The sequence below is a fragment of the Ursus americanus genome, chromosome 14, assembly GCF_024610735.1.
Source record: "Ursus americanus isolate L20-20 chromosome 14, mUrsAme1.1.p, whole genome shotgun sequence".
In the NCBI taxonomy this organism is placed as follows: Eukaryota; Metazoa; Chordata; class Mammalia; order Carnivora; family Ursidae; genus Ursus; species Ursus americanus.
Window position 1 is genome coordinate 69,649,658 of NC_142140.1, and position 21,320 is coordinate 69,670,977.

The 21,320-nt window shown below is 46.8% G+C and overlaps 2 protein-coding genes across 21 annotated transcripts in view; one reads left to right on the plus strand and one right to left on the minus strand.

Annotated features, from left to right (window-relative positions):
- NCOR1 (nuclear receptor corepressor 1) overlaps positions 1–1,835 on the plus strand; it is a 148,335-nt gene extending 146,500 nt beyond the window's left edge. For all 20 annotated transcript variants that reach the window (XM_045778291.2, XM_045778290.2, XM_045778304.2 and 17 more), the window contains one exon: positions 774–1,835. In XM_045778291.2, the coding sequence (XP_045634247.2) occupies positions 774–961 (188 nt within the window). In that variant the 3' untranslated portion in view covers positions 962–1,835. The remainder of the gene's footprint in view (positions 1–773) is intronic.
- A 2,097-nt stretch (positions 1,836–3,932) lies between these two features.
- The window catches only part of TTC19 (tetratricopeptide repeat domain 19), a 29,067-nt gene continuing 11,679 nt past the window's right edge, over positions 3,933–21,320 (minus strand). Inside the window, exons 8-10 of the mRNA XM_045778308.2 lie at positions 7,258–7,412; positions 5,678–5,840; positions 3,933–5,261 (exon numbers count right to left, since the gene is read on the minus strand). Coding sequence (XP_045634264.2) covers positions 5,128–5,261; positions 5,678–5,840; positions 7,258–7,412 — 452 coding nt within the window. The 3' untranslated portion in view covers positions 3,933–5,127. The remainder of the gene's footprint in view (positions 5,262–5,677; positions 5,841–7,257; positions 7,413–21,320) is intronic.

Consider the following 21,320-nt stretch of genomic DNA (forward strand, 5'->3'; position numbering starts at 1 on the left):
ACACGTCAGTGGAAAATAACTGTGCTCTTCCCCTTAATTTATTAGTATATAAATCTCATATGGATATTATATCAGCATAACTGAAGGCCTCTGCTTTATGAAATTCTCACATCACATGTAACGTGTGTACTAGTTTGAAAACCTCTCACCTAAACCAATGATTGTTCTCCCATCACTTTTAGAGAAGGAATTAATTCATGAAACTAACGACTTGGTAAAATGGTACATTTTCCATTTTTAGGGTTTCTTAAGCTGTAAAAGGCTTTCCAGGGACAGTGGAACCATCTAGGTAGTGGCAGAAGGTAGCAGTGGTCTTGGGAGGTTCATATACCCCTCTTCCGGAGCTTGGACCTGTTACATCTGATGGCGCATGTCCTGCAGCCCCCCGGACCTTCGTCCTCTGAGCCTGTACTCCTGCCTTTAACTCTAAGAGTCCAGACGTTCTCGGCGTAGACTCTTAGAGCTTAAAGTGCGGTGGTTGTACTTGGGCTTCTCCATAGAAGCACCCGTTCTAGACCTCACTCGCAGCCCAGCCCCGCGCTTTCGCGTCCGGGCTCAGCCCCGCTAAGCCCGTGCTCGTACTGGGGTCACGCGTCCCTCCTCGAGGCTCCCGGGTGGGTGCCTCCCCATCGGCCACGCTGTGTCACGAAACCTCGGCCCTCCCGCGTCCTTCCGGTTGGCTCCTGGTGCCCCAGGGCCGTCTCGGTAGCGTCATCGTGTCCTGCCCCGTCCGGGAGGTGCTGGGGCAGTGAACGCGCTTCTCCTTTTGTCAGGCTCGACCCAGTTCCCGTACAACCCGCTGACGATGCGGATGCTCAGCAGCACGCCGCCGACGCCGCTGGCCTGCGCGCCCTCCTCCGTGAACCCCGCGGCGGCGCACGCGCAGAGCCGCCTGTGGGAGCGGGAGCCGGCGCCGCTGCTCTCCGCGCAGTACGAGACGCTGTCCGACAGCGACGACTGACGCGCCCGCCGGGCCGGCCTTGCTTGTCGCGGCGGGTCGCACACCTGTCCTCCTGCGACTGTGCCCAGAGACTTCGGGAGAGCCTGGACCACGGGCGATGAAGAAATGACGGAAATTCATGTGGCCAGTCGCACGGGGGGAGGGGCGGGGGCTGCCTTCGACGCAGGCAGCTCGGTGGATCCTAATAGTGGAGGGTTGAGATGTGGAGCTTTTAAAAAGTGGACAATTCCTGTTCTTACATCTGTTTGTAAAGAAAACCATCATGTCTTTAAATCACTCTTCTGTAAATAGAGGACCTTTTTTGCAGTGTTGCCCCTTGCTGTAGTATCTGGTGTACTTACGTTCAAATCAGCGCATCAACTTCGGGGGTAATTTTAAAAACAACAGACTCCGCACCTATCTTTTTAATCCTCGCCTTCTAAACGACCTCATACAGCCCAGTTACATAATGTTGGCTGTCACGGGCATTGTACTTTTATCCACTTCTGTTTCCTCTAAATTCAGATTTCCGAGGATGTTTCAGATCTTGTGGAAATGTTTAGATTTTTAACACAGACCCTATCATAACACCTGTACATTACGTTATTAGGGTCAAAGGTAAGAGAAACAGAATTCTGCCATACTGTAAATTTCCAGTGCAGGCTTCAATTGCTTTTCAATTAGTAGCACTGAAAAAATATTACTGCATGGGTATGTTATAGTTCAGTTTTTAAAGTTAAAAAAAAAAAAAGGCTTATTTGAGGCATTCCTCACTGTTATGCACACTGGTGACTTAGCCATGCCCCTAAGTATTCCTTTCCTTCTGCATCTGATGCAGCCCAACAGAGCTTTTGTTTTGAAATAAATTTGACTACCCTGTCCATAGCCACATAGATCATGCGTGATTTGAGGCTCTTGATGTTTCAGGTTTCTAAGGAAAAACTAGTATCTTGTCTGTAGGTTGCTCGGTATTGGCTGAGTTAGAAGGTAACGAATGTTCGTCTGCTAGCTTTGCTGTGTGCTGTATCCCGAGGCCTCATGGCGAGCGTGCGGTTTGGTTCCTTCCCCTTCGCCACATGCCAGTGCTTCCTTTGACTCCTAGTGGGCAAGGGTTTATTGTTGAATCTTTTCATTTCACTGACTCTCAAGGAGCAAATACTTTAAAAGAGTGAATTTTAAACTAATTATGGTACTAGAATGTCCGTTTCGTCCTTAACAACTGTCGAAGTGTGAGTCTTCTCCCGGACAGCTTGAGCGGGCCGCTGCAGCACGCTCCTGCCGCAGGAGGCTGGGGCTGTCTGGGAAGGTGCCACTGAAGTTGGGAAGGCGAGAGAGGGCTCTCCGAGTGATTCAGTTAGCACTTTATGAACTAAGTAGATCTAAAGTTTTTAACAAAAGTACTGCAGCCTCTCGAGAAGGCAGGCACGATAACCACTGACCGGGTGCCTCCTTCGTAACGCGCGTTTCACAGGCGCGCCGGAGACCCCCGCGTGGCCCTTAGCGCTGGGGCTGATCCCTGTTGTGGTAATAAGGGCTCGGTCGGGCTCAGGGCCTTGCCCACAGTTACGTGAGCGACCAAGGCACGAGTCCATGTTTGTCTGAAGTTCAGGCCTTCACTCCCGGACACTTCAGGTCCTCAAGATAAACTTTGGAGCAGGGGTAGTGACCCGACACCTTCTACGTTGCAGGTGGGTCCTGCTCTAGCATACGTACATGCCGACTGTTCCCGTGAATGAAAAACAGTAAATGTGCTACAGAAGTTACTATTTGAGATACCGTTAGTAATTTATAGTGTCAACAGACCCAAAAGAGATGACGGTGATATTTTTCTAGGACCCTGAAGGTCCTGAGCTTCTCCAAATCAGAATGGTTTTTGTGAACATGTTGGCCGAGAGCCTAACTTTCTACTTTCGCAGCTCTGCTGGGGGACCCCTCCCGCCCTCCTCCTCACGCTGCGGGCGCGTCACCACTGCACCTGCCACGGTGTGGGGAGGAGAGAAGGCAGGACCCTTTCTTAGTGCAGAGCATGGAAAGGACAGAACTCACACGTGGCTTACCTACGGAGCAAAGCACCTGGGAGGGTGGCCGTCCACTGTGGTGGGACCGAAATGGCACCGAGAGGGACCGAGGACTGGCGGACGTCGGCTGTAAACCCAGGTGTGGCCCGCTGCAGGCTGAGATTCCAGGGTCCCGAAGCTGCCGCCTCATGCGTGCGAGTTCAGCGCCCCACAACTAGACGAAGGTCTTCCCGGTACTGTTCGGAGCGCTATGCTGACGGCCAGGTTTCCAGTGCATGTTCGTGATGGGAAGTTTCATAATGCTTTAATTTTGGTATGCTGGTTCATTTTTTAAATATTTATGCCCTGAAAACTCTGGTGACATAGCTCAAACATTTCAACTATGCTATTTTTAACAACTCACTTTTGAGTTCAGACCAGTCGGCCAAGGGGTTGGTCCTCCTGCTTCACTCCATTGTTTTACAGCTGTGCAAATGAACTTTCTTGGAAATACCCACAGGAAGAGACGGTCTTTCTGAGAACACCTGCAGTTTTTCCAGCACCGGGACGGGACCATGAGCTGAATCATTGTGCAGGATCAAAAATTCTTAAATAAAACCTGGAGTGACAAACCTAACTTTCAGTAACCCCTGCAACTGTGGAAAGGTAAAAACATTCTCAGTGCAGACGGGGAGTAGTTGAATGGTTGACAAGAATAACTTTTCAGAAACCAACCAACCAATAAATTAAGTCTGGGTTGCACTGAAAATCTGAGTTATATTCTATTTCTCATTAGACCTGTGAAGGAGCTAGCTGGGTGGTAAGAGATGAGCTTAGAAAGCAGGAAGATATACTTTATATCTGCAAAATATAAAATTCTAGTTTTAGTCTAATCCCTGAGGACTTGGACCTCAAGGTTTCTAATATTTTGTTTTCTTCTTGACTCCAGTAAGTTATTTCTTAGGAGAAATTCAAAGATTCCGGAATACATACAGTGTGGTTGTAGAGGCTCTAGTTTATTATGAAAGGATTCTTCCAGTATGTACACAGGAAACAAAAATATCTGTTTATCATTCCCACTCACACCCCCACCCCCAAAGGCTTACCAACAATAGTGTTCCTTCATGGCACCTACAAAAACTGCCTTTCTCCTAGGCAGACGGCTCTGCACGACTTCGGAGGTCCAGACGCCCATCTGCCTAGCTCGTCTGTACTGTACGCACTCTGAGGCAGCGTGATAAGGCTCTTCCAACACAGTAGTCGATTCATTTACGGTCCTCTGACCAAGTACGTTCTCCCACAAAGAGAACCTCATCGGTCCCCTATCTTACAGATGAGGACACCGAGACCCAAACACAAAAAGCCAGGACTAGGACCCAGACCAGTGGTCCTTCCTGGGGAGACTCGACACATTACACTTGCAAGGCCCTACCCTGAGACCGAGGGTTCGGGGGGTGCAGCCTGGGCAGGTGCAGGGACCGCGGCTGCAGGGGAAGTGGAGTGCTCCAACAGCATCGACAAGAGTTCCTAGCATTCATTCCCTTTTCTCCTTTTTCACAGTCGTATGTAACCATATAAAAACATACAGTTCACTTTTACTTATAATTAAATGGTATATTTTCAAGGGCCTAATTCCTACTTTAAGACTTCATGCTGGACGCTGGTGCAAACCAAGACAATACTTTTGCTCCACTACGCATCACATCCCACACTGGGCTTCATGAAAGAGAGAAGAAAAATAACTCACCATAATCCCCCTTTGCCGTGAGACAGGTACTCTGATCTGCCCAATACCGATGAAGTGAAAGAGAGGGTAGAGGATCAATGGATGAGAATCTGAGGCGAGAGATGCCTGGCTGACTCAGCACACACCCACCCGAGGGAGACCTGGCCCATTTCCACCCACAGTTACACTGAGACCGGCACGGACGGCACCTCACCACAGGTCACGACTGAGAGCACCTGACCTCTGTCCTTAAGAGTCACAACCAGCCAGGGGTGAAAGCTGTGTGTCCTTTACAAACACAAAGTGGCAGTGTATACAACTTGTCCTTCACCACAGCTACGTTGACAAAACTTGAATATCAAGGAGAAAGGATCTAAGCCATTGATTTGGGTGTCACTGAGACCGGAATAATCGCTGTTGCTGAAAATTCCCTACAACAAAAAGGCATTTAGCGCTTCATAAAATTAAGTTAAAGGTCTGCTTTTCCTTGACAGCTCAGCCAGCTCTTCCCTGATGTGCTGTATAGAAACCTCATCTCTTTTCAGCTCTGCTTGCTTCAGCGCTTCCTGGTAGATCTCTTTTGCTTGTGCATATCGCTCTAAAATAGCCCGGAGAGAAGGGAGAATAAAGAGCAATGTGGGTTTTCCGAGTGATTCTGCCAGACTCCGCCGGGCCAGCACCGGGGCGCGCACGCGGCTCACGCCCTGGGCTCCCGAAGCGCGGCGGCCGCGGCCTCCTCCCCTCCCGCTCCCCCGGCCCGGCCAGCGCCGACACAGCGGGACTCGGGGGCGCCCCCGCAGCCGGGGCTCGAGCTTCCTGCGGCCCGCGGGGCTGGCGCGGCACTACGGAGTCCTGGCAGCCGAGCACAGCGACACTGCAGCCACACGCGCGTCCTCTCCGGGCCCTTCCGCCAGCCTCCTCCGTGCCCTCCCTAGAACCGCCTCACAGGTGCCGACCTCCAGGCCCCCCCCCCCCCCCCCCCGAGCCCGGCGGTGCCCTTCCGGGGCGCCCTACCTCTGTGCATGAGGATGGCGGCGAGGTTACTGAGCAGCATGTGCAGCTCGGGGTGCTCGATCTGCCGCGCCAGGTCGGACGCCCTCTGCACGTACACGCACGCCTCGTCGAAGCGGCCCTGAGCGTCCAGGGTGGTGGCCAGGTCACTCATCAGCACGATGGTCTATACGCAAGAGAAAGCGGGGCCATTAAAAAACAAACAAAACAGCTATACAGGTCGAACCATCTGGAGTTTGGTCAACCGAATATATGCGTAGGATTTCCTGGTTCCTAGCTTTCCACAGAAGGCGGAGGGCATCAGCCTGTAACAAGCCACGGACGTTTATCATTCACACTGTACCGTAGACAGCATCTGTGTGACTCAGGAAAATAATACAAATCTAGAAACCTGGGAACAGGATATTACTTATTAATCTAATGATCAAGTTAGAAACACACACACACCCACCCACCCGCAAGCAGCAGCTGTAGCAATGCATTTAAGGCTCAGCAATCCAGAGAAGCCAGCCTCCAGCGCCTTCTCCTAATATTCCTACGCGGGACTCCGAGACTCCTCAAGAAGAAGAAATACACGGATTATTGATTTTAGGAAGATTCCCTTTACGGGTCTTGAATGTTAAAACTCCCAAAATCAACATTTTAAAATGGTGAGACTAAGAGCAGCAGACCCACCTCATCCCCTGAAGCCACACTTTAAGCCTCAGTTCTAGGACTTGTGATTTGAATTCCAGATTTGTCGTCGTCTTCCTCCATGATATCCCGTGAAGGGGACTCTGTCACCTAAATCCCTTTCCCGAGGGTCATTCACAGCCCAATACCTTGCCCATCGACCCCAGCCTTGGGACATGTTCAGTCCGGTTAAAATCTGTGTCCTATGCTGGGGGTACCAAGCATCACAGACAAGCGATCCAGTTCTCACCTCTAAGAACTTAATCCGATAAAGGAGAAACACACAGATTTCAGGTCAGCGTGTTCGCTGTTCGAACAGAGAGTTCTGCACGCTGTGGCTAAATTCCATGTCAGTGGTTCTGACTTTTCAATGCAGTCCCCCCCTTCCTTCTTCCCCCTCCCCCTGCTTCCCGTGGCAGTTTACCTGTGGGGGAGGGAGCCAAGAACCTTCACGGGTTAACCTGTTCCTCCTAAGATTCTTACTGAGGCTCAGGATTCCAAAACACTGGGCGTGTACCCTGAGGGCCTGGAAGCACCCAGGGGGCCTGGTTAGACCTACTGTTTGGAAAGGCTGTTCTGTGTAAGCCAATACGCATGCAGGGCGCTCTGGACAGACCCCGTAATTGATGCGGGGTCTCAAATCCTTTCTTAAAAAAATTTTTTTTTTGAAAGTCATCTCTGTGCCCAACGTGAGACTCAAACTCTCGACCTCAAGATCAAGAGTCGCACGCTCTACCGAGCCCGCAGGCGCCCCTCAGATCCTGTCTGAAGCAAGCCGCCGGGGGTGGGCGTGCGGACGGGAAACAGCCGGGACCGTCCGCTGAGATCCGTCCCCAGTGAGTGTGGCACCTCACAGCCGGGAATTCTGAACGCTTTGTTTCCCAGCTCCTCTCTCTGCTCTCCTCCCTTACCTGGGGGTGTCTCTCTCCTAGCATTTCTTCGGAAATCTGCAGAGCTTTCTCGTACATCCTCTGGGCCTGTGACGGCTGCTTGGAGAACAGAAGGTAGCGAGCATAGGTGTCTAAGCACATGCCGAGGAGGAGGTGGGTGCTGGCTTTCTCTTCCACTAAGAAGGAAACAGAGCAGTGCTGGCGTGTAACAGAAGCCCGAGAGAGAGTGAGGCAGAGAAGCGGCCAAGCTGCTTCAGCCGCCCGCTTGTTAGCAAGGCCCACAAACGCGTTCACAGTGCGGGACCCCCGGGCGTGTCCTGTCTTCGGGAAGTACCTGACCTTCCGCTTTGTTACACGAAGGCGCCGATGCAGGCGCCCTCACGTCCGAGCTGTTCCCGGGCCCCTGGCAGTGTGTGCGGTGGGGGGAGGGGGTGTCCCCGCACCGACGAGCCGTTCTGGACACCAGCAGGCTGTGTGAGAACGCCCTCGATCGTGACACTGTCTACCCAGATAGCATCGGATGCCACAGGCTGAGGGTTCAGTCCTCCTGGACCGCGCCCCCTTCCTCCATCAGACACCAGTCACGAGCCCCGCGCTTCCCACGGCAGCTGGCGACTGTGTTTCCAGGCCGACCCCCTCCGACGGAGGTGCCAACAGCAAGTCCGGGTTATGACCTGTGCCGCTGACCAGGTGGCTTAAGTCTGAGCTTCCTGGACCTCCCTCCTTCGGTTACGTTAATTTGCCAGATGAACTCACAGAACTCAGAACATGTCACTTCCTAGGTTACTGTTCATCATAAGAGGATAGAACTCAGGAACAGCCAGATGGAAGAGACACATAGCGCGAGGTACACGGAAGGGGCGCGAAGCTTCTATGCCCTCTCCAAGAGCACCAGCTGTCCCAGCACCACCACGTATTCGCCAACCCAGAGTCTCTGAGCTCTGTCTGTCTGGGTTTTTATGGAGGCTCCACTACGCAGGTGCGACTGGTTAAACCTACGCCCCCCTCCCAAGGTCAGGGGTGGGACTGAATGCTCACCTACCCTCTGATTACAGGGCCCGAAGTCTCCTCATGAACATACCAAAGGACACCCTAATCACTCTGAACACTAGAAAGTCCGCGGGCTTAGGGAGCTCTGAGCCAGGAACTGGGGACAAAGCCCGAGCACACATCAGAAAGAGATGTGGTCATCTGAAGGGCCATATCTTAAAATCACAATATTGCAATATCCAATTAAATGACAAAGTTTTCCTCACATTTTTCTTTTAAAGATTTTATTTTTTTAAAGTAACGTCTACACCCACCGTGGGGCTTGGAATCCCAGGGCCGGACCAAGAGCGGCCCGCTCTCCCAACTGAGCCCGCCGGGCGCCCCGCTTCCCCCACACTTTAAGTAAGAGCCTGCGCGTCAAGGGACGGAGCACTATTTCTTAGGTCGAAACTGTAGTTAGTAGAAACAGGTAAAGGTAAATTCCAAGAATGAGTTAACAACAAAGAAAGTATAGGGCAAATCAAAGTTTTCAGGTGCAAAAAGGGCATGCGCGGCAAGGAGCCAGAGCACACTCAGAATCCTGAGCCAGAAAGTCACAAAGCGACTGAAAGAACAGTCCACCCGTGTCTCGAAGAAGGAAGGCTGCAGTGATACGGCAGCTCCGGAACCAGTGACAGTCCTGACGACACGACGTCGGGAGAGGAACGAACTTCAAACACCTGGCGCCACAGGAACAGAACACGCAGACCCCGAGCGCAGACACCGGCCACGAGGCGCACAAGCCCCGGGAGCGATGACCCGAGGGCCGCGGACACGGGGACGACCTAGCTAGAGTGCGGGCAAACGCCACCGAAAGGTTCCCCTCCGAGAAGCTACTAAGCGAGCGAGGGCACACGCACCGATGACGTGCGGTCGGGCTTACGAGCAGCGAACTCCCGTGGAACACCGCTCCTTCCCTGCCTCACAGGTTCCGGAGACTTAAAGACGACCACGGCACCAAACAGCAGGATGAGCAATTACTGAAGAGAGAGGCTAAACAGGCCCGTGAACTCGGGGTGGACGAAGACAGCTGCTGACATGTGATCAGAGGGTGAAAGTTAAGAGACAGCGCAAAGCAGAAATCTGAAGTTACTTGCTTTGACCTAATCATATACAAAAAGTATATATTCCTCTTCGTAAAATCAAACTAGGGATAGTTTTAAATAGATCGCCTTACAAACACACTTTCAAAAACCATAAATAAAAGTTATTTGCGTCAATATCTAGGGTATATTCGGGTGTCCGGATAAATACAGAAAAGCCAACAGAAGACGGCCCCGGCTACCTACCACAGGTAAAGATCCCGTATTTCTCTACCAGGAAGAAACGCTGAAACCAAATATCTATGAGCAAAAGCTTATATAATTGAGGGGCTGTGAACAGTACTGTGAGATAATCTAACGAAAAAAGGCAGTTGAAAATGAGAAGAATGAGACAAATCTCTGTGTCCTCAAGTACAAACAAAAGTCCAAGAAGATAAGTAATTTGTTACAGAAGACTCTGAACTAAAACACACGTTCTTTGAGAATATTTAAAGACAAAACCTGTTCGTCATAACCCCAAAATACCATAAAACAATGTATAATTATTCCAATTCTAAAAATTCTATGCTTCAGAAATAACTGCCAACTCCTATTCCTGGGATTTCTATTAATTCTCTTTAAATATTGCTAGATTTTTAAAAAGTCCTTTTTATATTTTTCAATTAGGAAGTACAATAAAATGACAGGTAATTCCAGTGGAAAAATCATCACTACTGTTATCAACAACGGAAATTAACCAGAATGGAAAAAAAGATAAAGAGTTTTAGAAATGATTACTGAGGTAAGATTTTAGCTGTAATATTTTTTCATTGTGAAGAAAAATGCATTTCAAATTCATATCACACTCTGTAATACGAAAAATGAAAATAATTTTTGGAGAATCTACTTCTCTAAAAACAAGACTAAGGGAGAAACAAAATGGCTCTGAAACAACACCTTTAGCAGACCGCCAAATTAAGAGAAAATGTCACAGCTTTAACGAAGTACCGAAAGAGTTCCTTTTCTAAGCAGTAACATTTAAAATAGTTTCTTGAAATATTACTATAAAAACTGCTAGAAATTAGACACGAACAAATCAGATAGCCAGTAACAGCTGAGAAATACACTGGGATGGTTCAGACAGAGCCTCCCTCAAAGGATCATTTGAATCCGAGAGGGAGGTCGTATTTATTTCTTCGAACTTAGATAAGTAATTCTTTTTCACAATGATTTCTAACCGGAGAAAAAGAGAAGCCACCTCAAATCTGCCCATGAAACAAACAAGACTCAGCACAGAAATTTTTACTCAAAATATTAGCAAATGGCATTGGTCAAATGCACTAAGGAAAGGACCACGCAGCATTTGTTCCAGGAACATGAGAACGGGTCAGTGTATTTAATGTATCAATTTATCAAACACAGAGTTACATGGACGCAGACTAAAAAGGAATGTGATAAGATACTGGTTCTGAACAAGGCTTTGGTTCCACTAATGATGACCGATCATCTGAAAACCCTTCTGCTTCGAAAGTGAGATCAATTCTGTCCTTTTACACGCACAGCTGAGCTCCCGAGAGAAGGAAATCCCAAGGGCCAAACAACAGGAGTAAGAAACCCAGAGCAGAAAGCGTGGGACCTGCCACGAGAGCCCAGTTTGCGTTGGTCTTGTGGGGGTGGCCTGAGCGGCTCTGTACTCCAGAACCGAGTTCTTCACCTTCTGCCAACCAGAGAATCCGATCTGAAGCCCCTTGCATAAAACCAGATGCCCGTCATAGGCATCGCGCACCCCTCCCCAGACCCTGTCCCCACCGGGGACCCCGAGGAACTTGCACGGGCTAGCCCGGGATCTAGGGGGAAAAGGACAACCACGGAAATCTCTGTCACGGGCCTGAGCCGCGTGGAGCTTGACGTCTACATTCGGCATCCACTGCGGCTTGGACCTGAGTGCCTGGAGTAAACAAAACCACTCCAGAGTCTCATCTTCCAGGTAAGACTCTGCTGGGCTTTTAGATCAATTTATCGTCCAAACGTGGTAAGCATGTAAATTCACAATAAATGAGAACCAGCAGACAATAAAAAAGGAGCCTCGCCCTCAAAAGACGTTTAGATAATCGACTAATCCAAGACTATAAACGAAGCAGGTTCTGAATAATCACTTACACGGCCAGTATGATCCATCTGAGAGCCTTGCACGGGTTCCTCCTTTGCCTAGAATTTTCTTTAGAGACTGCCGCTTGGCTTATCCCCTCCCATTCCTCAGGTTTCTTACCAACGAGGCCTTCCCTGACCCCTCCTATACAACGACGTACAGCCCCTACACGTGCCCCGTACACACGTTCCCTCACATACATGTCTCCGAAGCACTTAATCATCCTTGGATACTATCGTTTGCTGGAGAGCGTGTGTGTGTTTTTCCTCCACTAGAAACTGAGCTCCAGGAGGCAGCAAATTCCCTTTATTTACAGCTGTCTCTCCATGCCTAGTAACATGCATGGCACGTGACAAGCATTTAAAAAATATTTCTTGGAGGACTGGTTGAGTGGATGAACAAATAAGAAAATTAAAAACATAAAGGTACAGAACTAAAGATGGAAAAGAAATAATTAAACCAAAAATTAATTTTAATTACAGAATTCAACAACACTGGTGCTCCACGATTCTATGAAAACTCAACAACAGATGTCATCACAGATCTGTAAGAAAAGGATGATTAATAAAATAGTCCTGAGCTATAACCCTGTCGATGAAGGAGGAAAAATTCTCTCATGACTTCAATTCACATTAAAAATTCTAGGTAAAGACTAAATGTAAAAAAGCCTAATATTTAGAAAACACTATCTTTCTGACCTTAGAACAAAGAAGTATTTTTTTCAACAAGACACAAAAGGCACGGACTATAAAGGTAAATATCAAAAGATTCGACTACATTCAATTTTTAATCTCTGCATGTGAAATGCCCCCAAGTGAAAAGACAGGGACACAAAAAGATACGTAACCTACAAAATATAAATTTTTACATTTTGTTCAAATACATAAAGAACTCTTATAAATCATTAAGAAAAAGACAACCCTTCAAAAGAAAATAAGCAAAGGATATAAAGAGACCATTTTCAGAGCAGGAAATCCACATGGTCAGTACGTGTACGAGAAGATGGTCTGTATCTCACTAGCATCAGAAAAAACACTGAAACCCCATGAGATTCCATCTCACACCCACCAGATCATCAAAAAACAAAGTCCAACAACAACGAAGGTACAGAGCAACAACACAAACACACTGCTAGTGAAAATGTTAACCGGTAAAACCACACCGATACGCAACTTGGGAATACCTAGTGTACGCACGGCGGCACTTCCGCACACAGGGACATTCCCTGGGGAGTAGCTCACGTGTCTGCACAGAGACACCGGTCCGAGAGCGTTCAAGGAGCTCTTATTTTCCATAGTAAAACAGGAAGAACCTTCACGTCCATCTACAGGAGACCTGTAGTGCCTTCATTCAGGGGGATCCTAGACCACAGCTGCGGGGAATGGAGCCATCAGGGCCACCACGAGCCTGTGTCACTCTTTACCCTCACCCCCTACCACAGTGGACCAATTAGAGGGAATCACCTCTTCTAGACAATGCAACCCAGCAGACATTTGGTTCGGCAAGGAAACCGGCCTTTGTGACCGGAAAACTGATGCTTCAGGTATCAGCATGGATAAATCTCAACAAAATAATGTTGCGTGAGAAACTGCAGAAACAAGTGTGTAACACATAAAGTTTAAACACACACTGGGGCACCTGGTCACTCGGTGAAGCGTCTGCCTTCGGCTCGGGTCATGATCTCAGGGTCCTGGGATCGAGCCCCACATTGGGCTCCCTGCTCAGCGGGGAGTCTGCCTCTCCGTCTCCCTCTCCCTCTGCCCACTGCCACACTCGTGCGTGCTCTCTCTCTCAAATAAATAAATAAAACTTTTTTTTTTAAAGTTTAAAAACATACTAGTCCTGTTGTATATTGTTTACTGATATATACAAGTGTAATAAACAGGACTAAGAATGACAAAGATCAAAAACAAATTAAAAAAACAAACCAAAAAACACCAAATTCAGAATAGTATTTACACCAAGTGGGAGTACACAGGGTTTAAACCCAGAAAAAAGAACTCCGAAGCACAGACGGTAAATACTCCGGCTTGACAAAGCTGCGGGGAAGGTCCACAGGAATCTGTTAAAGTCACTCCACTTCATTTTTGCTTGAAATCTTAAAAAAAAAAAAAAAAAAAATCCAGAAGAAAGGCACAGAACTAACTTTTCTGAATGGTCAGACAGTAATAGGGATGACACACTGGAGAAATTCCCAAAATACAGACAAGGAGACTGAGCGGGGGACACATACAAAGGACAGAGGAGAAGCGGATGTTCCAGTAGCAGACCTGCCTGAACGAAAGCACACACGTAGTTCACAAAGATGTATTCGGAAGCTCACGAGAACTGCATCTTAGAAAAGAGACTAAGCCCCCTAAACCTCATGCTGACAAAACCCCCAACTCCTACAAAGCAACCCAGCACGAGAAAACAGGTGACCTCCAAAAGAAGGCAAGTAAGTTGGCTGCAAAATTCTCTGCAATAAATCCCAGTAAGTCTAAAATTCCAGACTGTAGACAAAAAACAAGTAGGGAAAGGCAAAAGAATGCTTCATCGTACTCACCTCATCTCACAGAAGCAACGGAAAACCCTATGTATGCCTTCCCTCCAAATTGTAAGTGGAAGTTTTAGCGAGGAAAAAGTCCCTATCAGAGGAAACGGAGAGGGGTGCCTGGGTGGCTCAATGGATTAAGCGTCTGCCTCTGGCTTGGGTCATGATCTCGGGTCCTGGGATCAAGCCCTGTGTTGGGCTCCTTGCTCAGTGGGGAGTCTGCTTCTTCCTCTGCCTCTGCTGCTCCCCCTGCTTGTGCTCTCTCTCTAATAAATAAATAAAATCTTAAAAAAAAAAAAAAGAGGGAACTGAGAACAAAAAAAGTAACAAAAATGGAAAGCATTTTAAAAAAAGATTTTATTTACTTACTTGATAGAGAGTACAAGAGAGAGCATGAGCAGTGGGGAGGAGCAGAGGGAGAGGGAGAAGCAGACTCCCTGCAGAGCAGGGAGCCCAACGTGGGGCTCGATAACAGGACCCTGAGATCATGACCTGAGCTGAAGGCAGATGCTTAACCGTCTGAGACATCCAGGTGCCTTGGAAAGCATTTTTTTCAATGCAAAATATTAGATAAATATCCCTCTCAATACTAATTTTAAATAGGCTTTTTTTAACAAGACAACAATATTCAGATTAGGTTTTAAAAAAATCCAAACATAGACTTCTACAAAAGACACACTGAAAATAAAATGACTTAAAATCATTTTTCTAACGAAGGGATAACTCACAATGAAGATACCTATCTAGGACGTTTAAACAGCATAAAAACGTGTATGAAGAGAAAAGAAAATCACAAAGCCAAATTATCTTGTCTAGAATTAGACAAAATCAGCAAGGATATAGGACTTGAACAATACTTGAAACCAACTACATCTATCCAACATATATAGAACATTCTACCAACAACAAAGAAATACACATTTTTCTCAAATGTACGTGGAACAGTCTCTGGGACAAACCGCATACTATACCATAAAACAAGTCCCAGTAAATTTTAAAGGACTGAAATCAGGGCACCTGGGTGGCTCGGTTGGTTGGGCGTCTGCCTTTGGCTCAGGTCACGATCCTGGGACCCTGGGATCCACACTGGGCTCCCTGATCAGCTGGGAGCCTGCTTCTCCCTCTCCCCCACTCATGCTCTCTCTTTCAAATAAATTAAAAAATCTTTAAAATAATAAAAAAATAAAAGGACTGAAATCATTTTTTTAAAAAGCATGTTTTCTAATCATAATGGGATGAACTTAAAAATCAACAACAGAAGGAAATATTGGTAATTCATAAATATGTGAAAATTAATCAACACTGCAAAATATCCCAAAGATCAAAGAAGAAATCACAAGAAAAATTAGAAAATACTTTGAGATAAATGAGACTGAAAACGCAACAGACCAAAATTTATAGGACGCAGCTAAAGCAGTGGAGGGAAATTTATAGTTGCAAATGCACATATCCGAAAAGAAAGATTGAAACCAACAACCCGATCTTCCACCTGAGAAACTAGAAACAGAGCAAAACAACCCCAAACCAATCAGGGGAGAGAAACCGAACAGTCAGGAAGGTCCTACATACATCGAGAGTGGTAAACATGTAAAAAGCCAAGACATTTAATAACTTCACGAAGGCATCCCATTCAGCAAACTCTTCCAGAGTCCTTAATGAGCGCCAGCCACCGTCCTGGAGCGCTTACCTCCCCTGACAACTCTACAAGGTAGACAACAGTTCTACTCTTATCCCGTTTCATGGATGAGGAAACCCAGAAGAGAGGAGTTACGTGACTTGTCTGCAGTCACACTGTGACGAAACGGAAGAGCCAGAATTCAAACTCAGGCCCCGGACGTCGAAGATTTTTGACGCCAGAGAAGCAACCAAAAACAGTTCCACTTTCAGAAGTGTTTTGATTATTTAAAATATGAAAATGAATGCAACTTTCAGCTCAAGAAAAGGAGGAGAAAGGAGTCTACGGGGGAAAAAAATCTCTTAAAGAGAGGAAATAAATCCATGAGATTAGGAATTAGAAAAGAAATATGAACTCGTAACAGAATGCTGTCAGTTATGCTTTAAAAACATAATTCCATTAAGTTTCTTCTAGGAAAATATAGATCTCCAAACTTTTGTCATCCATGCATTCACTTATTCAAGATATTTTTATTTATTTCTTTAAAGCAGGCTCCACACCCAACGTGGGGCTTGAACTCTCGACCCCAAGATCAAAAGTCACATGCCCTGCTGACCGAGCTAAGCCAGGCGCCCCATTCAAGATATTTATTAACGCTGTGTTCTTGGTACTGTCCTCCATACTGAAATCAAATCAAGAAAATGGAAGAAATTTAAATATATGAATACTGATCAAGAAAAGAAGAAAAAGAGTTACCAGAGAATCCCCTTTAAAGGAGATCTGGCCCATATGGTTTTCCATTTCTCTCTCTCCTTGGGCCTCCCTCTTCCCTGAGACATAATAATATTGAAATCAGGCCAACTAATACTCCTATCACGGCCCCTACGTGGTCAAATGAAAGGAAGAGTCGCATGTCTCTCATTTTAAATCAAGAGCTATAAATAACTGAGCATCTCAGAAGCTGAGCCAGGCTGAGGGTTAGGCCTTTTGCACCAAAGAGTGAGACAAGTTGTGAACGCAAAGCGAAAGTTCTTGAAGGACATGAGAAGTGCCACTCCAGTGAACACACGAATGGTAACAAAGCAGGCTCTGACGTGGAGAAAGGGTTAGCGGCCTGGACAGAAGGTCAAACCAGCCCCAACATTCCCTTGAGCCAAAGCCTCACCCAGAGCAAGGCCCCGATGCTCTTCAATTCTGTGACGGCTGAGAGGTGAGGAAGCTGCGGGAGAAAAGTCTGAAGTCAGCAGAGGTTGGTTCACGAGGGTTAAGGAAAGAAGCCGTCTCTGTAACACAAATGTGCAGGGCGAAGCGGCAAGGGCCGACATAGAAGCTGCAGCAAGTTCTCCGGAAGATTCTAGATCTTCATGAAGATAATACGCTACACTGAACCACTACACTAAACAGATTCTCCACGCAGATGAAACAGCTTCCTGTTGGACGAAGACGCCATCCAGAACTTCCACAGCTAGAGAGGAGCAGTCAACGCCTGGCTTCAAAGCTTCAGAGGACAGGCTGACGTTCTTGCTAGGGGCTTGTGCAGCTGGTGACTTTACGCTGAAGTCAGTGCTCACTGGCCACTCCCCAAATCCTAGGGCCCTTAAGAATTACGTTAGATCTACTCTGCCTGTGCTCTGTCAACGGAACAAAGCCTGGATGACGGCACATCGGTTTACAGCATAATTTACTGGATATTTTATGTCCACTGTTAAACCTACTGCTCAGAAAAAGATTGCTTTTAAAATATCACTGCTCGTTGACAATGCACCTGGTCACTCCAGAGCGCTGATGGAGATGGACAGTGAGATTTATGTCGTGTCGGGTCTGCTAACCCACCATCCACTCTGCAGCCTGTTGATGAAGGAGTCATTTCAACCTTCGAGTCTTCTTATTTAAGAAATACATTTCACGGGGCGCCTGGGTGGCACAGCGGTTAAGCGCCTGCCTTCGGCTCAGGGCGTGATCCGGGCGTTATGGGATCGAGCCCCACATCAGGCTCCTCCGCTATGAGCCTGCTTCTTCCTCTCCCACTCCCCCTGCTTGTGTTCCCTCTCTCGCTGACTGTCTCTATCTCTGTCGAATAAATAAATAAAATCTTTAAAAAAAAAAAAAAAGAAAGAAATACATTTCACAAGGCCCCAGCTGCCACAGATAGTGATTCCTCTGATGGATCGGTCCAAGGTAAACTGAAAACCTTCTGGAAAGGATTCACCATTCTAGATGCCATTAAGAATATTCGTCATGCATGGGAAGAGGTCAAAATATCAACAGGAACAGAAGTTTGGAAGAACTTGATTCCAACCCTATGGATGACTTTGAGGGGTTTGAGACTTCAGTGGAGGAAGTCACTGAAGATGTGGTGCAAACAGCAAAAGAACTAGAAGCAGAAGTGGAGCCTGAGGGGCACCTGGGTGGCTCAGTCGATTAAGCCTCTGACTTGATTTCAGCTCAGGTCGTGATCTCAGGGACGTGATATCGAGCCCCCAGTCGGACTCCACACTCAGCTTGGAGTCTACTTGAGATTCTCTTCCTCTGCCCCTCCTCCCATACACATGCACACACGTGCTCTCAAATAAATAGATCTTAAAAAAAAAAATCTTACAGGGCTGCCTGGGTGGCTCAGTAGGTTAAGTGTCTGGCTTCAGTCCAGGTCATGATTCCGGGGTCCTGGGATTGACCCGAGTTGGGCTCCGCGCTCAGCGAGTCTGCTTCTCCCTCTCCTTCTGACCCTCCCCTGTGCTCATGCTCTCTCTCAAATGAATACAAAAAAACTCTTTTAAATAAATAAATTAACAAACAAATAAATAAAATCTTATTTAAAAGAAAAAGGTGGAGCCTGAACACGTGGCTGAACGGCTGCAATCTCATCATAAAACCTGAATGGACGAGGAGCTGCTTCCTACGAATGAGCAAAGAGTGTGGTTTCTGAAGATGGAATGTACTCTTGGTAAAGATGCTGTGAAAAATCTTGAAATGACAACAAAGGATTTAGAGTATTACATGAGCTTAGTTGGTAAAGCAGCAGCAGGGTTTGAGAGGACTAACTCTAATTTGGAAAGTTCTACTGGGGCTAAAACGGCATCTCGTGCTACAAAGAAATCGTTTGTGAAAAGAAGAGTCAATCGATGCAGCAAACTTCATAGTTGTCTTATTTTTAAGAAACTGCCACCGTCACCCCACCCTTCTGCACCACCACGCTCAGCCGGCAGCAGCCATCAACACTGAGGCAGGACCCTCCCCCAGCAAAAAGATGACAACTTCCTGAAGGTTCAGATGACGGTTAACAGTCTCCAGCAATCACGTATTTTTCAGTGACGGTGGGTACATTTTGTGACCATACTGTGATTCCACATCGTAAACATCAGTTTTATGTGCACCAGGAAACAACGTCATTTGAGGCCCTGTATTACGTGATCACGTAATACCCGTGATGCCTCCGAGGTGTGTCTGTGTCGCAAAGATATTGGAGAGAGGGACTTTGGCTGGCAGAGCTGCTGTCTGTTCCAGCATCCACGCTTTTGTCACGTAATTCAAGCAGAGGAGAATCCCGCTGGTTTTAGAAAATCATGCTACTCCCACGTCTCCCGTCAAGGATGGCGTCAGAAATGCCATGTAACCAAATTCCAGCCAATGAGAAATAAGGATGAATCTACTTGGGAACTTGCAGCAAAGATCACCTTAATTCTAAGAGGAAACACCAAAGAAGTTTCCTTTTCCTCTGCACGGTGCCGTTTCTGAATGAGATTCCTGGGACCTAGTACAGTCACTTTTCAACTACAAGGGGGAGCATGAAGAGAAAACCAAAACACACTGAGAATGAAGCGAGAGGGGATGGGAAGAATCTCCCCCTTCAGGATTTCAGTGAGCCGCGTGTCAAGTAACTCAACAGCCAGAGCCTTTTTGCCGAACTGCCAGTTCCATGAGAGAGTAAGTGCTCTACTGCTTAGTGTAAATTAATTGAGATTTTTTGCTGTTTGCAATGAAATGCTTACTTATTCAGATGGCAATCTCCCCAAATTCATTTAATAACATAATACAAATCTAATAATTCAAAGCACTTTAGGGATTGGACAAAATGATATAAAATTCAGGTAAAAACTGAGTGAAAAGAAAATGGAAATTTTACAAAAGCAGCACGTGTGAAATCGGTTTACTACCATATCATTCAAACAACGTATACTGTTCTAAGAGCCATCAGATGAATGAATCGAATGGAAAACCCCAAAAGAAATGCAAGCGTACACTCATCTATAATAAGCACGTAACGTTGACCGATTACCATCTTCAAGAAAGTAGTTACCAGCATCACACCAAAATTCACTGCAGATGTGTTAAAAAGTTACATTAAAAGAGTTTAGAAATAAAGAAAAAAATTTAAAGGAAAGATGGCTGAATATTTATCTGATTTCAAAGCTGAAAATACCTTTCTAAGCCTTAAACCCCAGAAGAGCAGGGACTTCACCTCACTTGCCTCTACTTGAATCCTAGAATACCTGGCATAGAACAGCTATTCTAAGTAACTCTAGATAGCTATTTAAGATTAATAAAAGCAAGGAAAATACACATGAATGAATTTAGATCTAACTCTAGAAAGATGAAAGGCAAGTGCGAGTCATACTGTGTGATGCACTTATATAAATTTTCTTTCTTTAAAGATTTATTTTCGAGAGAAAGCGCGTGCGTGCGCAGGGTGGGGGGGAAGGGGCACACGGAGAGGGAGAGAAAATCTCCAGCAGACTCCCTGCTGAGTGCTCGATCCCAGGACCCTGAGATCATGACCTGAGCTGAAACCAAGAGCCGCACGCTTAACCAACTGAGCCACCCAGGCGCCCCATTTATATAAATTTTTTGAAGAAACCTGCACAAACTACCCAGGCTTCAGCAGAGCAGTATCTCTGGGGTGGGAAGGGGAATGCGACTGGGGCCAGACACACAGACGGTGCAAAGGTGTTGTTAGTGCTGGGTCATTGCCTGTTCTCATTATTCCTTAAACTATACAAATGTCAGTTTCACATTTATTTTAATTAAAACAAATAAAAAAAACACAAAACTATGAACTCTATAGACACAAGCAAGGGAAAAGAAAAAAACCTGACGGGACAGAGTTAATATTCTTTTTTTTTTTTTTAAGATTTTATTTATTTATTCGACAGAGATAGAGACAGCCAGCGAGAGAGGGGACACAAGCAGGGGGAGTGGGAGAGGAAGAAGCAGGCTCCCAGCGGAGGAGCCTGATGTGGGGCTCGATCCCATAACGCCGGGATCACGCCGAAGGCAGACGCTTAACCGCTGTGCCACCCAGGTGCCCCCTGAGTTAATATTCTTACCAAACACCAATAAATGATCAACCTCACTGCTTACCAAAGAAAAGCCAGTTATGCATCACGGCCATATCACCAATCTGGCAAAGGTTATACAAATCAGTGAGTTGGGGCGCCTGGGTGGCTCAGTCGGTGAAGCGTCTGCCTTCAGCTCAGGTCATGATCCCAGGGTCCTAGGATCGAGCCCCGCATCAGCCTCCTTGCTCAGCGGGGAGCCTGCTTCTCCCTCTCCTACTCACCCTGCTTGTGCTCTCTCTGACAAATAAAATCTTAAAAAAAAAAACAAAACCAGTGAGTTTTGAGAAGGGGCACACCGCCTTATTACAATAATGAAAACTAACAATGGTTAACACTGGAGTAGCTACTCTGTACCAGGCGTTGCTCGAAGTGCCTTACTGATACTGACTCGTTCAATCTT